Raw genomic sequence first — 16,095 nt, 5'->3', positions numbered from 1 at the left:
GCACCCACTGAGGCACGTTACCTCTGATGTCAATGCATCCCACGTGAAAGGTTCATGCAGCATTAAAAAAAAAAAAAATGTCCCGTGTCCTTGCACTGTGTATCTTTGTGTGGGATATACTAACCTGAACTGCCGGCTCAGCACTTCGTAAGGGTCAGCAGTGGATGATCTAACACAGCACGAGAGTTTATCAGCCCTTTTTTAGAAACCTGTGGTTGTCATCTCTACTTCCGGCAAAATGGTCAACAACAACTTCCACTATGCGCAAATTTTGACTTTTGGGATGTTGTCAGATGGTTTTCAATTTCCATTCAATGACTATCTCTCATTAAATATGTCTAGACCAGGGATGCTCAATACACCGATCGGGATCAACCAGTCGACCAACTGACCATCCAGGTTAATTACTTTACATAGAAACATGCTCAATTAGAATTGAGGATTTTTTTTTTTTAAGTTTACATTAGTGCACATCAATATAACATGTAACAATGTAGTTTATTTCAGAACAAAATGTTCTTGTAACAATATTTTAAGTTATGATGCATTAAAACATTACATGGATTAATTGCAGTTGTACATACTGAAATATTTTAAATCTGCTAAAATCGTTGAATCGTTTTAGTAAACTAAAAATTGAAAATTGTGTTCCAAGGTCCTGTGTGAGTTTGGAGCAAAAAGAAAATCAAAAGGTCTGAGCCAAGATTCCAAATTGAGAACTCTTGGCTTTGAGGCTTATGTATTAGCTAAATTGCTGTTGTAGTTTTTTTTAATTGCTTGTTTTTGTAACCAATATTGAATGCATTCATTATTTTTGGAAACATTTTCTTACCTTGGTATTCATCAAATCAAATGCAACAGTACAGGCAAGAAAACTCCAAATGGTTTTAATCTGCCACAAAATTGCAAACAAAAAGCGGCAACAGAAACAGCCATGGCAATTATATTGAACGGAAAAAAGTAAAAGCAGGTCAACTGCTGTAAATACAATCACAGAACAAAAGAGGAGCAAATGATTGGCTGAGATACACAAGGGGATACACAATCGGACACGAGGGAATGTCTAAAAACTATAAGAAAACTTGCAATTACAAACAAACATTTTTACAAATTAACAAAATTCGGAACAAAATCACAATTTCAGCAATCTATAGTGGGCTGTGACACAAATGAAAACCATGACACAATAAGCTTATACAGAACATCTTTTTTTCACATGGCTTTACCTCAAGGGCAGCTCTCTCACCCCCCCCACAAATTTAAGGACAAATATTATTTTATTTCCTTTTAAAAAAAATATTTATGACCATATGGACATCTTAATCTGCTGTTCCCCATTTCAGAAGACGCACACAAAGTATCATCTCACCCAGGTAGGTGAAGTTAAACGGCTCTATAACAGGGTTGGGCAACTGAAGTTCTCCAAACACACTCTGAGTGGCCCTATTAGTTATAATAAATAATTTGAAGAAAGATATGGGGGGAAAAAACATTCTTCAAAAAACACTGATAAAGCATTTATTATATGTTTATCCCAACAAACAGGGGCTTGGGTATTCTAACCAAAACAATAAAATTGCCCAAAATGCAAGTATGCAAGGGTTGACTGTAGTTTTAAGTTGTAATATCACCATTCACCTCTAGATGGCAGACATGGCTTTGTTGCACTTACATCAGGTCTTATACTGCCCTATACTACAACATGAGTAAGCTTCATCATTTTTGGGGGGATTGAGATGATGTGTAGGACAAACATAAAAGCATTAAAATTTTGAATGAGTTGATTTTTGTGGGTGAAAAATGCACAAAATTGTTTGGTTTGTTGTTCTTCCTTGAGTGGTGCTATAGAACCCTTTGCACTGGTGTGAATGGGGTTATTTTGTTGTTTGCCTCAAGCCCTTTGTTGTTGGATGATGATAGTGGATCTTTTGTATATGCGTTGATAAATGTTATCAAAAATGAAATAGATAGAGCAAGTATTTTGCACATATTTTGTCCATATTTAAAGTGGCATTTTTGTCATATAGTCAGGAAATGTGTAGTCCTTTGTGCCCCCCAGTATCACAGATGAAAAATTGTGGCGCCCTCCACATTTAAGTTGCCCATCCCTGCTCTTTCAAGACGACGAGCCCATCAAGAAATACAAGACGGACATTTTCAGTCTGCAGAAAGTGTAGAAAGGCCGGTACAATCGCTTCTTCTACATTTGGTCAATTTCCTCCAGCCTTTCATCTGAATCACTGTTGGGAGGCTAATTATAGCTTGGAAAAAAAAAAAGAAGATCAAATTCATTGGTCATCACTGGAAAGCTTCGGACAATGTAATGAATGACGAAACGCCGACTTCCTCCTATTTGAACTTTCTTCAGCCCCTCTGGCCCTCCACCACATGGGCGTCCTCGTCCCCGTGCTGCTGAACGTCGGCCCTCTTCCTCCTGGCTCGCAGTGAGTCAGCGCCAGCGCCCTGAGCTGCGGCATCCTGGCGCTCGGCCTCCATGTCCTCCGCTCCAAACTCATTGGCCAATTGCTCCTCTGCCTCCATCTCCTCTTCATCCTTTTCGTCATCATCCTCCTCGCTTCTCTCTGAGTCTGACTCATCGGAGTTGCCGTCTTCCAGGTAGCGGTAACCTTTGACCTGTGGGCACCAATGACATCATTCCTGCAGGGTAAGAAATGGCTTTTTGTCGCTAAGCTTATTGGACATTTTTTCATAATAAAAAGCCTGAGCCTGTCATACAGTGGATATACAAATTCTACACACCCCTGCTGCTTACCAGATTTCTGTGACCAAGATAAATCAATTCAAAAAAAGCTTCTGCTACCAGTACTGTGTTATAACTAAACTACCTAAACAACTAAACTTCAGATCATGTGGTTGCACAAGTTTATACACCCCCTTAAAATTGAGATGTGACTGTGCACAAGTAACCACTCACATTCAACCACATGTTGAGTGTGCTGGCAAAATCTACATCGAACCCATCTTTCTTCTATAGAAACGTGCTATTTGTGTCGTTTTGGGATGTGGATGCAGAGACCACACTAATTCAGTATTTAACTAAAAACTTTAAAATTTAATGAATAGTTAACAACCTTAAAATTATGTATAAAGCCCATCATGAAATTTTACCAATTAACATACAAATACAATTTAAAAAAAAAAAAAAAAAAGGGAAAGTGAGCACAAATTAAGAGGAACAGATATTGTTTCCAAACCTAAATACAAAACAAAACAAAAAGAATGATGTATGTCAAGATGTCAGTTTGTGGAACAATCTGGTTTATAAAACAAAATCATCTCAGCCCATCTGTATTTTTAAAAAATATTTTTTTAAAAAGCACAATTTTTGGTTAAAAAAAAATATATATATATATATATATATATATATATATATATATATATATATATATATATATATATATATATATATATATATAGCACAAGGTCATGTTGTTGAATTATTTTGTAGAATTGTTATTGAACTGTATTGTACTTGTAATTATTTGTAGTAAAACAATGAGAAAAATTTGGAATAGCTATTTGTAGCTTATTAAAGCCACAAATATAAAGTTGTGGCCCACTTGAGATAAAATTATGTTTGATTGAGGCCTGCGAACTAAAATGAGTTTGACACCCCTGCTCTGATGCTTAACACGTCTGCCTCACAGTCGAGAGGTTCGAGGTTTAAACCTCAGCTCAGGCCTTCCTGTTTACCGGTACATGTCCTACCGTAGTCTCGCCAGGAACTACGTCGATCTTTCTGTCTATCTAAATTACTGTAAAGAGTCTTTCAAGAATTATGTGACATTTTTGACAGACACCGGGTTTCTTTGTATATTGTGGTGTGAGCAAGGGTCTCCCAAATAGATGCCAAATTATGTTACGTTTGCGTTTACGTTTACGAGTTGTTGTTGTTGTTTTTTTGTATTTTTTTTTTAACCATTGGACAAGTAAATATTGTTTTATGTGCATAATGCAAATGTTATTGTTTCTGTTAGTTGTGGTATTATTATGAATAGTAGTATGTTTTTCTGTTGTTCTGTTCTGCCTGTGTTAAGAGGCAGACGAGATCAAATGCATTTGAAAGAGAATAAGTCCATGTTGGGCTGGCTGTCCTGCTCACCTTGTGTCTTGGTCGAGGGATGCGGGGCAGTCTATGGCGCACATTCTTGGCGAGGCGTCGCTCCATCAGCCAGTAGCAGTAGCAGGCTAGCAGTAAAGTCGCTAACAGGATGGCAAGTTTAGCCTTCATTGTGTGGGGAGAAAGGCAGGATTAAAATGGGACATTTCATTCACAACATCAACACCTGAATGTCATGTATTTTCTGTAGGCTCTTTGTGGAACAAAAAATGTTTTTAAAAAACAACAACAAAAATTGCTTTATTAATGTAGCATTTTCAGTAAGGAAGGGCATGATGATCAATTAACTGATTGCTAACAATTCTTTAAATTGCACGGAATAACTGTCAATTAATCACGTCACTGTAACAAGCATGACAGGAACTGAAAATAGAACAACCCTCCTTGCTGCAAAAGCTGATATTTGTATGTTAGTTTTGTCAGTTAAAATTTAAAAGACTCATTTAATTAATAACGTATGAGATCAACACCCCCCACTAGCATATTGCCCATTTTGTGTTATCCCATGCAGAGATTGTTTTGACAGTGTTGTCGTCCGCATGTCAAACAAAAATAAGATACAGTATAACTAGAATGTCAATTTGTCAAATTCATTTAAATTCAGGGGCTCGGTCACCCAAATTCAATCTCAAGTTGTTCGGGCCAGCTAAGCTATAAATAACAACAGGTCAAAATTGTTTCTGTTTTTTTTTTTTGGGCAAAAATAATTACAAGTAGTACATCCTGAAAATATTCCCATTTATTATTATTTTATTGTATTGCGTAATCTGATATTTGTATTATTATTATTATTATTATTATTATTATTATTTATTTTTATTGTTGCATCAAATCCTAACAGGCAAATTTCAGAATGTCATTTAAGTGGTCGTCAGTACTCTCTCCAGTGGACAAAATTAGCACAGTTATTTGCAGTGAAAAGCCACAGTTTGTGTTCTCACGGGCCAGATTTGACCCCCGGGTGGGCTGGATCTGGCCCACGGGCCGTATGTTTGACATAGCTGATGTATCATTTAAAAAGAAAGGAAAAACATCCTTTTTTTTTTTTTTTTGAACCAGTTGGCTGTTGTGTAAAATTTTCTGTAACCCTACCTAGCTAATTCATGTCGAGTTGGTTACTCTGCTTTCCCTAATATGCATAAACTGACGAGAAATAAATATATTTTTAAGACAATACACCTCTGTATTTGGGTCTCAAATACACAATCAGACAGTCATGCCAACACGGTAGCATTCTGTACTGCACAGGCGGTAAAATAATGTTAAACATTTCCTTGCGACAAGGAAAAACATTAAGACTGGATCGAGAACGTTTAGGAAATGCTGCAAAAACAAACCCTGACGTGAAATCAACATTTATTCGTTAGCTTTGCAAACGTTCACCCCCATAGTGGGATGTGGGTTTTACTTACCCTCATGGGCAACTCAGACCAGAGGTAAACTACAAAGATGGCCATGGCCTGCAACCAGTGATAGATCGTGTAGACAAAGTCCAGACGTTCTTTCTCCTCAGCATATAAAATACCAAGCAAGGCTGAAACATAAGCACGTGTTCATACTTTATGCTAATACATAAGATGTGCACGCACCACTACATTTCAAGTGCTACTCACTGCTGACTCCCGTCTTGTTCAGGGCGGTACCAAGCCCCCATAGGATGGAAATCACCAGAAGTGGGCCCTCGTACTGTGGGTGTTGAGGACGTGGCGAGAACACCATGAGGACCACCAACAGCACCGTATGCACACAGGCGCCTCCTGCCAGACACACCCACCGCGGAAGGCGAAGGAGGCAGAGGGACAGGGAAGAGAAGATGGAGCACGACAGCCCGTAGACCACAATCAACAGCCACAGTTTTTCAAGGCCCAAAGTACAAACGCCATACGACTGTATGGAGAAAAATGAGACACAAATCAATCTGACTGCATCTAGTACAGTGGCACCTTGATTTTCAAGTGCTCCAAATTACCATTTCCTCATATTATGAGCACATTTTTTTTTGCTTTTTAAAAATTCGAGTGAGTTTCAAACGCTCGGCCACTAGATGGCCACCAGATGGCAGCAGTGGACTTCACAACATCCAGCCACTATCAGGTCAAGTGGTTACCTCACAGTGAGTCTGTTGGGTTCTGTGCTTGCATTTGCCTTTTTTTCCCCCTCTCTGATATTTTGCTGACTTCTTTTTTTCTAACCCAGAATTCTGAGAAAGCAAATGCTGAGAAAAAGCATTAGCTTAAAAGTACAGCTTAAAAGTCTAGAAAATCATAAGGTGTATGTACATGTGGGCAACTTGGCAAGTGCACCCGTTTGTATGCTACGTACTATACTGAAGTATACAGCAATAATGTACTCAAGAGTTGAGCACTGATACTGGTACCAGTCAGGAAAAAAGTGGTATTGAACATCTCTAATCATTAATGCAGATAAATTTTTTTATAACGTACAATACTGTACAGTACTAGTTTTCTTAAAAAAACAAGTGAAAACAATGTTATTCTGTCCTTAATGTGTGTGCCCAACACAAATTGACAGATAGCGAACAGTCAAAGTGAAAAAATGAAAACGCGAAAACGCCTGCAGAGGGCGCCAAAGCAACACAAACTAGGCAGGTCCAACAGGTCATGACAAATGTTTTGAAGGGGCTGAAACAGATTAATAGCATTCCCTTTACGCCAGGGGTGTCCAAACTTTTTCATTTGAGGGCCACATACAGAAAATCATAATGTTATGAAGAGAAATTGTGTTTAGTCCTAAAAATTGTACAAATAAATTATTTGTGCTTTTGCATATATAGAAAAATTCTCCAGTATGTAAACCAATTTATTTGTAATATTACAGTAGGGTTATTATAGTTTGGGAATTTTTCATTTTATTTTTTACAGGTATATTGTTTTGAGTTTTTTTTTTTTTTATTTAGTTAGTTTTAATTAGTTTTCAGGGTGGTTCTTTTAGTTTTAGTTCTTTAATAAATGCTTAGTTTTAGTTTAGTTAGTTTCAGTATTAGTTTTTTTTTTTTTTTTTTTAATGTGTATTACGTGTGCGCAATATTTAAAAAAAACACCATGGGCGCAACGTCATTATTCTGGTTTATATAAAAATAAATCTACTCAAAATCAAATTTAAAATCATCCCCAAAGGCTCATGCATTAAATTAATTACCAAAGACTAAAACGAAGGACATTTTTGCTATAATTATATTTAGTTTTATTTTAGTTAGTTTTGTAAACATAAAATGTAGTTTCAGTTAGTTTTCTTTTTTAATTTTATTTTTTATTTTATTTTAGTTTTTTTCATTAGTTTTAGTTAACTAAAATAAACTTTAATAGGAACTGTGTGTTTCGACCCCCTCCCTTCTTACTTTGACCATCTCCAAATATTTTTGTTTTTATTTTATTAGAACTGCGTCAAATGCCACTTTTAGCATGTCGCGGGCCACTAAAAAATGGACGGCGGGTCGCAAATGGCCCCCGGGCCGTAGTATGGACACCACTGCTTTACGCCAACAGCTAAAAGTTATCTGAATCTGAATAAAGAGTAAATATGAATGACAGTTGAGTACCAGGCTGAGTCCGGTGAGGGCAAAGAGAACTTCCAATCCACTGTAGATGAAGAAGGGGCAGAGAAACCGCAGGCGGTAGTCCCTCAAATGTTTGAAAGGGAGTTGGAAGATGTTTCCCCAGCCAATACTGCGGAGATCAATTTCCTCTGTTGGGCGGTACGCAGCACCACACAGCACAAGGAACTGAATGAAGTAAAACAATTCAACTTCACATTTGAAAATTGAAAAAAAAGGGGCAGAAATTCACTGAAACTGAGAATTTTCAAGTAGATGGATTCAACTAATATTTATCTAAATATGAATGAATGTCATCCTTGAAGTCTATGTCTGTCTAAGATGATGGTGTGGATCTAAAGATCTATTTTAATGGATCAAACTCTAGTAATAGATAATAATTCCTTCATTAAAAAGGTGCATTTTTTTACATGAGTATGTGTTGTAAAAGAATTCAACAGATGAAAAAATTGCAGGGTCTTTTGCTTGTGTGCGCTTACAACAATCATGGAAAGGAAGGCGAATCCCATGAGGACGCTCTCCACGATGATCAGCTTCATGGACTGGGGGAGACTTTTCAGCACAGTCGTGTTGAATCCCGGAATCACGCCACTGATGTTGGCCCCTGGTAGGAAAAAAGCCAGCAAGAATGTTTAATTTTGGAATAACAGCGTTGACATGCAGTGACAACTACTTTCCCTGAAGTTAATCCAGTTTTCAACTGATCTTTAGTATGAAAAAAAAAAAAAAAAAAGATATCCAATATTTGTCACAAACACGAAGCAATGATAACTTAGTGGGTGGTAGATTACTCGGTCTATGATTCCTAGTACACACGCATGCATGCACATACATACATACATACATACATACATACATACATACATACATACATACATACATACATACATACATACATACAAACATGCGCACACACACATTAGTATTTTTGTTGTGTCATTTATCATGTTTCCCATGAATGTTGCGTTCCCATTTAGAATGAAGATGCTGGGTAGTCATGTGACTTTACCACAACTTTCGACGTTGCTGAGAATGTGACTGTTGTCAAGAATGTAACCGTTGAGGATGAGACTCATAGGGAACTGGGCAAAGACGAAGCTCAGCTGGTGAGAGACATGATGGAGAGTGGAGACAAATCAAAATCATATCACAACCATATGACCTACCATCTGCCAACAAATAACATATTATTATTGATCATCTTTTTTTATTATTCATTGTTATGTTTAATTCTCAGAAACATAACTTGGTGAAATAACTTTTTATTTCAGAAACAAATCTTGTATTCCTTTTATTATTAGACGCTGATTGCCGGCAAATGTTTATGTTTTAGTTGATCTTCGGCGTATGAATGCATCATCCTACTGCCTACATTAAATTGTAAAGTCACCACTTTGTATTTTATTGTCAACAGGTTTCTTTCTCACTTAAAGGCAGGGTTTTCCGTTTCCACTCAGGAAAATGCACTATATAAATACAGGATATATACACATGAACTCCTTCTCAATCTACACCTCTGGGCTTCTGTGAATGTGTGGTGGTGATTTTCTGATGTTTCTGTGGAAAGACAGTTGTTTAACCCTCCCGCCAATCAAGCTTGTGTGAGTGAGTGAGTGAGTGAGTGAGTGAGTGAGTGAGTCAGTGAGTGAGTGAGTGAGTGAGTGAGTGAGTGAGTGAGTGAGTGAGTGAGTGAGTGAGTGAGTGAGTAAAAAAAAATCAGAGCGTGCTGTCAAGTTGCCACGGGAGTGAGGTCATGTAGCTGACAAATTCGCCCGGCCCCATCTGGCGACAGTGAGTGACACGCCCCCCCGCCACCCCCGCCCTGCGATTGGCTGGAAGGGTAAACAACTGTCTATCAACAGAAACGGACCGCTGTTGACAAAACAAACATAAAATGACAAAATACAGGCTGGGGGGTGGGGTTTAGGAAAAAATCACCACCACACATTAACAGAAGCCCAGAGGTGTAGTTTGAGAAGGAGTTCATGTGTATATATGCTGCACCCAATAGAAAAGCACCTTCCGATGATGTCGCTCCCAGGTGCCAATTTTGCGTGTTTGACTTTTGGCTCCAATGGCTCACCTGCTTTTTCATTTATTTCAGACAACGCAACGCAACGCAAGATAAGAAGGGCGCTGCTTTTTTTTTTCATTCTACCATGGTATTTATTAAATATTGCACACAAGTAATACGCAACATTTTTTTAAAATGAAAACTAATACAAAAACTAACAAACTAAACGAGAACTAAACATTTTTTAAAATAACTAAAAACGAATAAAAACTAACGTAGCCGCCCTAAAAACTAATTAACTAACTCAATTTAAGAAATAAAATTTGAAAACGAAATAAAAACTATCTATAATGTAAATTCCATATCTATAATAACCCTGGTCTAAAGTGAATGTGTTTTTAGATGAGTGTTGTTATGGACTCACATGGAAGATGCCACTGAAGACTGAGTGGAAGATGATGATGTATTTGTGGCACGCCCCTTTTGGAATCTTCTTCTGCTCCTGGACATGCTCTTCCTTATAGTTGACGTATTCGTAATACTGTTGTGCCATCCTGTGTGTGTTATGTGACAGTTTGAATTCAATTTGTCATCAATAACCTTTTCTGTTTATTTATTACTTAAGGCAGTGTTTCTCAAACCTTATACACGAAGTAAAGAGTGCCATGCTAGCGTTAAAAAATGAGGCATTCCTTTAAAATATGTTTATTGTAAGACGCTGTTACATTACGCTTAAATATATAAATATTAATATTTAAACACCTACTTAAATTAGGTTTCAATTAACATGTATTGCACACAAGTTAAACCAAAGTATTTTTTTAAATAAAAGAATAAATGCAAAAGTGTTGTCCTCAAAGGTAAATACAACTGAACTGTACTTAACAAATGTACTGTACTGAATTAAAAAATAAAAATGAATTCATAGTTTGATCATTCAGTTCAACGATTCTCTGCATTCCACACAAGGGAACATGCATGTTCCAATCCAGCAGCGGTAGCAAACGAAGACAAGATGCCAAAAACATGTAATTATAGTCAACTTCAAGCCTGATACATAAATGTAAGTAATAACTCATACAGTATATAATTCATACATGCAAGTTTACATTCATTTTTTGTACATTGTTTTGCTAAGTGGTGTGTTGTGGCATTTTTTTTTCCTAAGGTGAAATATGTGCCTCGGCTCAATAAAGGTTGAGAAACACTGTCATTTTCTATCGGTAACACAAACAAATTGCTTAGAAATATTGTCAATATAACGGTCAGTGTACTCTGGCGGGATGCTGTGATGTAAAATTAACGCTTAAGTTTTGATGACAAATTCAGTATTATAAATTGAAAATGACACTTTTGTGTATGTGGAAGATTGCAGGCGACTGGGCAAGAATAACATTTCACTTTTACTGTCTCATTGTGATACAGAAAGGAAAAGTATAATTTCAACATGCAATAATCTTATGGAAAATTGTACATGCATGTACATACATGTACTGTTGGGATTAAAAATTAAAATTGAACAAATACTTTTGGCTCCGAATTGTCCCTAGGTGTGCTTGTGAGGGTGGATTATTGTTCGTCTCTGTGTGCCCTGCGATTGGCTGGCAACCAGTCCAGGGTGTCCCCCGCCTACTGCCCAGAGCCAGCTGAGATAGGCGCCAGCACCCCCCGCGACCCTAGTGAGGAATAAGCAGTCAAGAAAATGGATGGATGGATGGATGGATGGATGGATGGATGGATGGATGGATGGATGGCAATACTTTTGACAAATTCAAACTGATCTGAGAAATGTACCAAAGCAACTTGTGAATAACTGAATGATAATTTTATGAGATAATAGTTTTCTCAGCTGTGCAATACATTTTTCAACTTTGGTCTGAAAAGCACATTTTGATCTTCCTCACCTTGTGATATAATTTCCGAGGGAAGCCCATAGTGGCACAATAGCCACGCCAATGGCAACGGCAGATGGAACCAAGGTGTAGTAACGTTCCCAGTAATTGGTAGAGACGAAAAATGCGTAGATTCCTGAAGCCAGAAACATCATCCACTTTGTTCCTAGAAACCTTAGAGCAAGGCATTTGGATTACATGCTTTAGCAGGACATTGATGTGTGACTGAAAGAATTGTTGCGTGTGTACCTGATGAGAATGGGCGTGTACAGTAGGCCTAGTATGGGTGTGACGTTGATTCCCCTCAGCATCTTCCGATCAATGTCTTCTAGACCGAGGTTGCTGTACTTGACTTCACGATAAGTCATATCATAATGAAGGATAAGCTGCATCTGCAGCAAGCCTGGAGAATGCACGTCACAAAAGTTGAGTTTGTGGCCGCGTGACCACCTGACTCGCATCAAATGACGACTGCGCCTTCTCACCCATGTACACACTGTACGTAATCATGACTCCTATGCTGGCTGCAAGGACATTCTTGATAACGCCCAATCGCTTCCTCCTGTAATATTTTCGCTCTTCCTCCTCCTCATTGTATTCTGCCTGCGGACCTAAAAACTCCTCCATCTTTGGAAAGGCAAATCACAAGAGTCAAAACAGAATCATTTCACCTGCAAGCAGGAATGAGTGACTCATCTGATCATCACAAGCAGTGGTGTACTACAGGGTATGACGTATACCCCAATTATAACATTCACCAAGTTATTTAGCCTCTAACTAAACTAACTTAACATGATCTGGTTTAGTCTTACAGTAGCTAGACTGGTAGTTGATTTACAATAAATTAAAACAAAAAATGGGGACAAATAGTTTAAGATTAGACCTAAAACAATATTGAGGTCTAACCAGACTGTTGTTCATTGTTCACTAAATAAATATAAATATATTGTTTATGTTTGTCTCATGATGAATACACTTTAATTTTATTCCAGTTGCTTGTGTTACCAGTAAAAACTACAAACTGTCAGGGCATTATTATTCAATTATTCTATTCTATTATTATCACTACTATTATTATTATTCAAGTCAATATTTTATTAATGTTAGCAACTCCAAAAGATGGATTTATCAATAGGATGTTTTTCTGTAACCTTGATTCTTGCAGTATTTGTGAGTTGAAAACTCCCTTGAGTGAATCACAATATCAATCTGGCTATTGCCAGGTTAGTTTTTCTGGACTAATTTTTATTTTATTTTATTTTTTTTGTAAAGGGAAAATTTTGAGTTTCTATTATATTTCCACTTCCCAGGGACCACTACACCACTGATCACATGGTCTAGGCATTGAAGCATGAATAAAAGAGTGAGCATTAGAACACTCACCTGGCCCTGCATGTTGTCTTCTTGTCCCACAGCCAGCATTTCATTAGCAGCACCATTGATGGGTGCTAAAACCTGATTCGCTTCATTGAATGCTTCCTCCACATCCATCGTCGCCATCTGGTGACCAAAAGAAGTACAACACCGAATTTATTCGCATTGCAGGCAGTGTCATCAATATGTAGTCATAAAAAAAAATCATCTTTTTTTAAAAATAACATGTTCAGTATTACATCCAAAACATTTAGATAATATATAATAATTAACCTTTTTACTCCTTATTAACTTTATTATGAATCAATAAATCATCATCATCTATAAATCACAGGGTTATTTTTAACCAGTATTGTTAAACCTATGAAGTTGAATTATATGTTAATAATTTTCTTTTCACAAGAATGGGTGAATACTAGTGTTGTTCCGATACCGTTTTTTGCCTACCGATACCGATACCCATACCCAGCTTTGCAGTTTCGGCCGATACCGATGCCATACCGATACTTCAGGGTTTTTTTTCCTCAACATGAAAAAGCTGTCCTGCCATTGGTTCAGCGCATTCAAGGGCCAATAGGATATCTTAGATCGGCATCCAGTGAATGTCGTGCACGAGCAGGACACAAGATGCTGCATCCAAAATCCTATATTAATGGTATCGGCATGTTACTTGTGAGTATAGTCACCGATACCGATACCACTGTTTTAATGCAGTATCGGCACCTCTGCCGATATCAGTATCGGTATCGGAACAACACTAGTGAATACATTTACATATTAGTGTAGGCCTAAATGAAAAGACAAATTACTGCGTTCCCACTAATTGACTAATGGGCATCATAGATATCATATTTGACAAGCCAGTTCAGATTAGCAGCATATGAGTTGGCCCACAACTTAGTTGTGAGCCGCCTCAATTGTGGCAATATTATATTGTTTTAACATCACCCGATTATGACTGTTCAGCAGCAGTTCAAAGGAGGAAGCACCAAGCTCGTTAACTTCTACATATCGTGCAACATCTTTAGCACAATATAATAATACTATTGGAAGTGTTGGACCGAGGCGATTGTTAGTTTATTTGACCATGTTAAGTCAAGCATTCGGTCAGTGCCAGGTGTGAGCAGTATGTACTTGTGCTTCGTTGGTCTCAGGAGGGCTCTTCTTTGGGTCGGCAAACGGCGCATTGACTTTGTGTGAATTGGTAGTCAGTAGTACAAATTATAGGATAATAATAATTAAAAAAAAAAATACAAAATTTGTTTGTGTGTCGTGTGAGTCATTAATTGTTTTGGTAGATTTACTCCTTTGATCCTGTGTGGACGCACACATTGATATATAGGGCGGGGGGGAAAATGTTCATTTCGATTAAATAAAAAATCCAGCACTATGCCGGAGATCTTTAAGCCATAGCCTCCTTGCGCCAACAAGTTTATATAATATTAACATTTCAGTCAGTCCCATGCTGTCTTGACATTTATGTCGGTAGAGCTCTGCGTCCATGTGGACTGGCCTGAAATAAGGAGCTACCATGCTACTGGAGACAAATTCTTTGTATGTTTGTTTTATATATACTTAGCCAATAAAGTTGATTACGATATATAAGCTTCCACTCTTCTGGGAAGGTCTGGATTTAGCCTGTGATGATGTTCTGGGGACCTGGAAGAGTACCAGATAAATCGCCATCTCTTTCTTACATAGTTCATCATAGCATGGTGTTTGATGGGGTTCAGGTCAGGGGGGTTCTGAGCTCGCACTTCCACATCAAACTCATCCATTCATCCTTTATGGAGTATGTATACTGGGGCACAATAGCGGTGGAACATAGAATGGACTTCCCCAAACTGTTCCGCGCAAAGATAAGGTGTACAAGTGCTTAAAATAAGCCTTGATAAGATGACGATTTCAGATTCAATGGAAAATGTGGGATCTAGTCCTGATTAATAACGAATAGGTTTTTCTATTTGACATTACTGTAGCCTACGATGTTGTTCTTCCCTCACTTCCTTGTTGTTAAACAAATTGTGCTTACTTCTCTATGTAACTTCCCCATGATTATGCTAATGTCATTTGTTGTAGCGCTGTTACGGACTAGTACTTTCATTTAGCTTCATTTGAATTTTTTTGTTTGTTTTATTTATTGAAATAGAAATTGAGTTAGCCATACAGCTTCTTCGAGGCAGCTAAAAAAATGGAAACAGGGTAATCACGTGTATGCTCAAATACAAAACTTATTAGCGTAATTACTGCTATTTACCACACGACTGATTAAGAAAAGGTTTTCACAATTACAAGCTCATAAACAAAATCATTCCATTTTATGTATTTTGTAATTGACCTTAATTGGAAACTATTATACACAGATAGATTCTATCGTTTAAGTCAAGCATCGGGAAAACTTGTGTTTTTTCAAATGCATATTATGTACTAAAATATTCCATTTAGCATCACGTTGACTCGTGCATACTCACCTCAAGTGGAGTGTATTTTGACGCTGGTCGTGTACTCAAGCCACTTAACCGTGTCTGACACACTCGAGTCTTGTTTATTGTGGAGAGGGTCGTCCACTGTCCACCCGTGGGACAAGCACCAACACTGAGCCTCTTCTCACACGCTGTGAAAAGGCGAGGCTTTCGTTTTCCGATGAAATGCGCGAGCCACAGGTACAGTATATAATTAAAGGAGTTTCGAAAGGAACCGAAAGTCACTTCTCTTCACTTCCTCCCCATCTGTTTGTGTTTGTCTTAAAGGGACAGGCGCGTATACATTTGCCGCCTTCCCCGATCACTACAAATAAACGCCTGATAACACTCATGTCATGTATCTTATTATATTGCTTTATTCACGTTAACAGAAAAACATTGCAGCCCTGCTGATATGCTGTTGGAAGACTGACAGGCATCCCACATGGTCCACTTACAGCACAATGTGCACAAGAATGATAAAGCGTAAACTCGACACATAGAACAATAGTAGGGTAAAAATGAGTTACATAACTTTAACGTGTGCATTTTTTTTTTTACACAAACATAATCGTTTATCTACCAAGCAGTTTACTTGTGCCAAAAACAGTCCTCGTCAATATTGCCCCCCCACAAAC

At 37.7% G+C, this 16,095-nt stretch overlaps 1 protein-coding gene across 1 annotated transcript; it reads right to left on the bottom strand.

The window, feature by feature from the left end:
• Positions 1 to 871: 871 nt before the first annotated feature.
• On the bottom strand, positions 872 to 15,703 carry unc93b1 (unc-93 homolog B1, TLR signaling regulator). Its single transcript, XM_077525240.1, has 13 exons — positions 15,467 to 15,703; positions 13,005 to 13,121; positions 12,107 to 12,248; positions 11,871 to 12,024; positions 11,634 to 11,795; positions 10,154 to 10,283; positions 8,725 to 8,818; positions 8,195 to 8,319; positions 7,701 to 7,883; positions 5,755 to 6,028; positions 5,554 to 5,675; positions 4,124 to 4,246; positions 872 to 2,634 (listed from the first exon to the last, which is right to left on the bottom strand). The coding sequence occupies exons 2-13, from the start codon at positions 13,119 to 13,121 to the stop codon at positions 2,365 to 2,367; spliced, it is 1,896 nt and encodes a 631-aa protein (XP_077381366.1). The 5' UTR covers positions 15,467 to 15,703; the 3' UTR covers positions 872 to 2,364.
• Positions 15,704 to 16,095: the final 392 nt, after the last annotated feature.

The sequence above is a fragment of the Festucalex cinctus genome, chromosome 6 (assembly GCF_051991245.1).
Source record: "Festucalex cinctus isolate MCC-2025b chromosome 6, RoL_Fcin_1.0, whole genome shotgun sequence".
In the NCBI taxonomy this organism is placed as follows: domain Eukaryota; kingdom Metazoa; phylum Chordata; class Actinopteri; order Syngnathiformes; family Syngnathidae; genus Festucalex; species Festucalex cinctus.
Note: the sequence above shows the minus strand (reverse complement) of the source record. Positions and strands in the feature narration are given on the sequence as shown.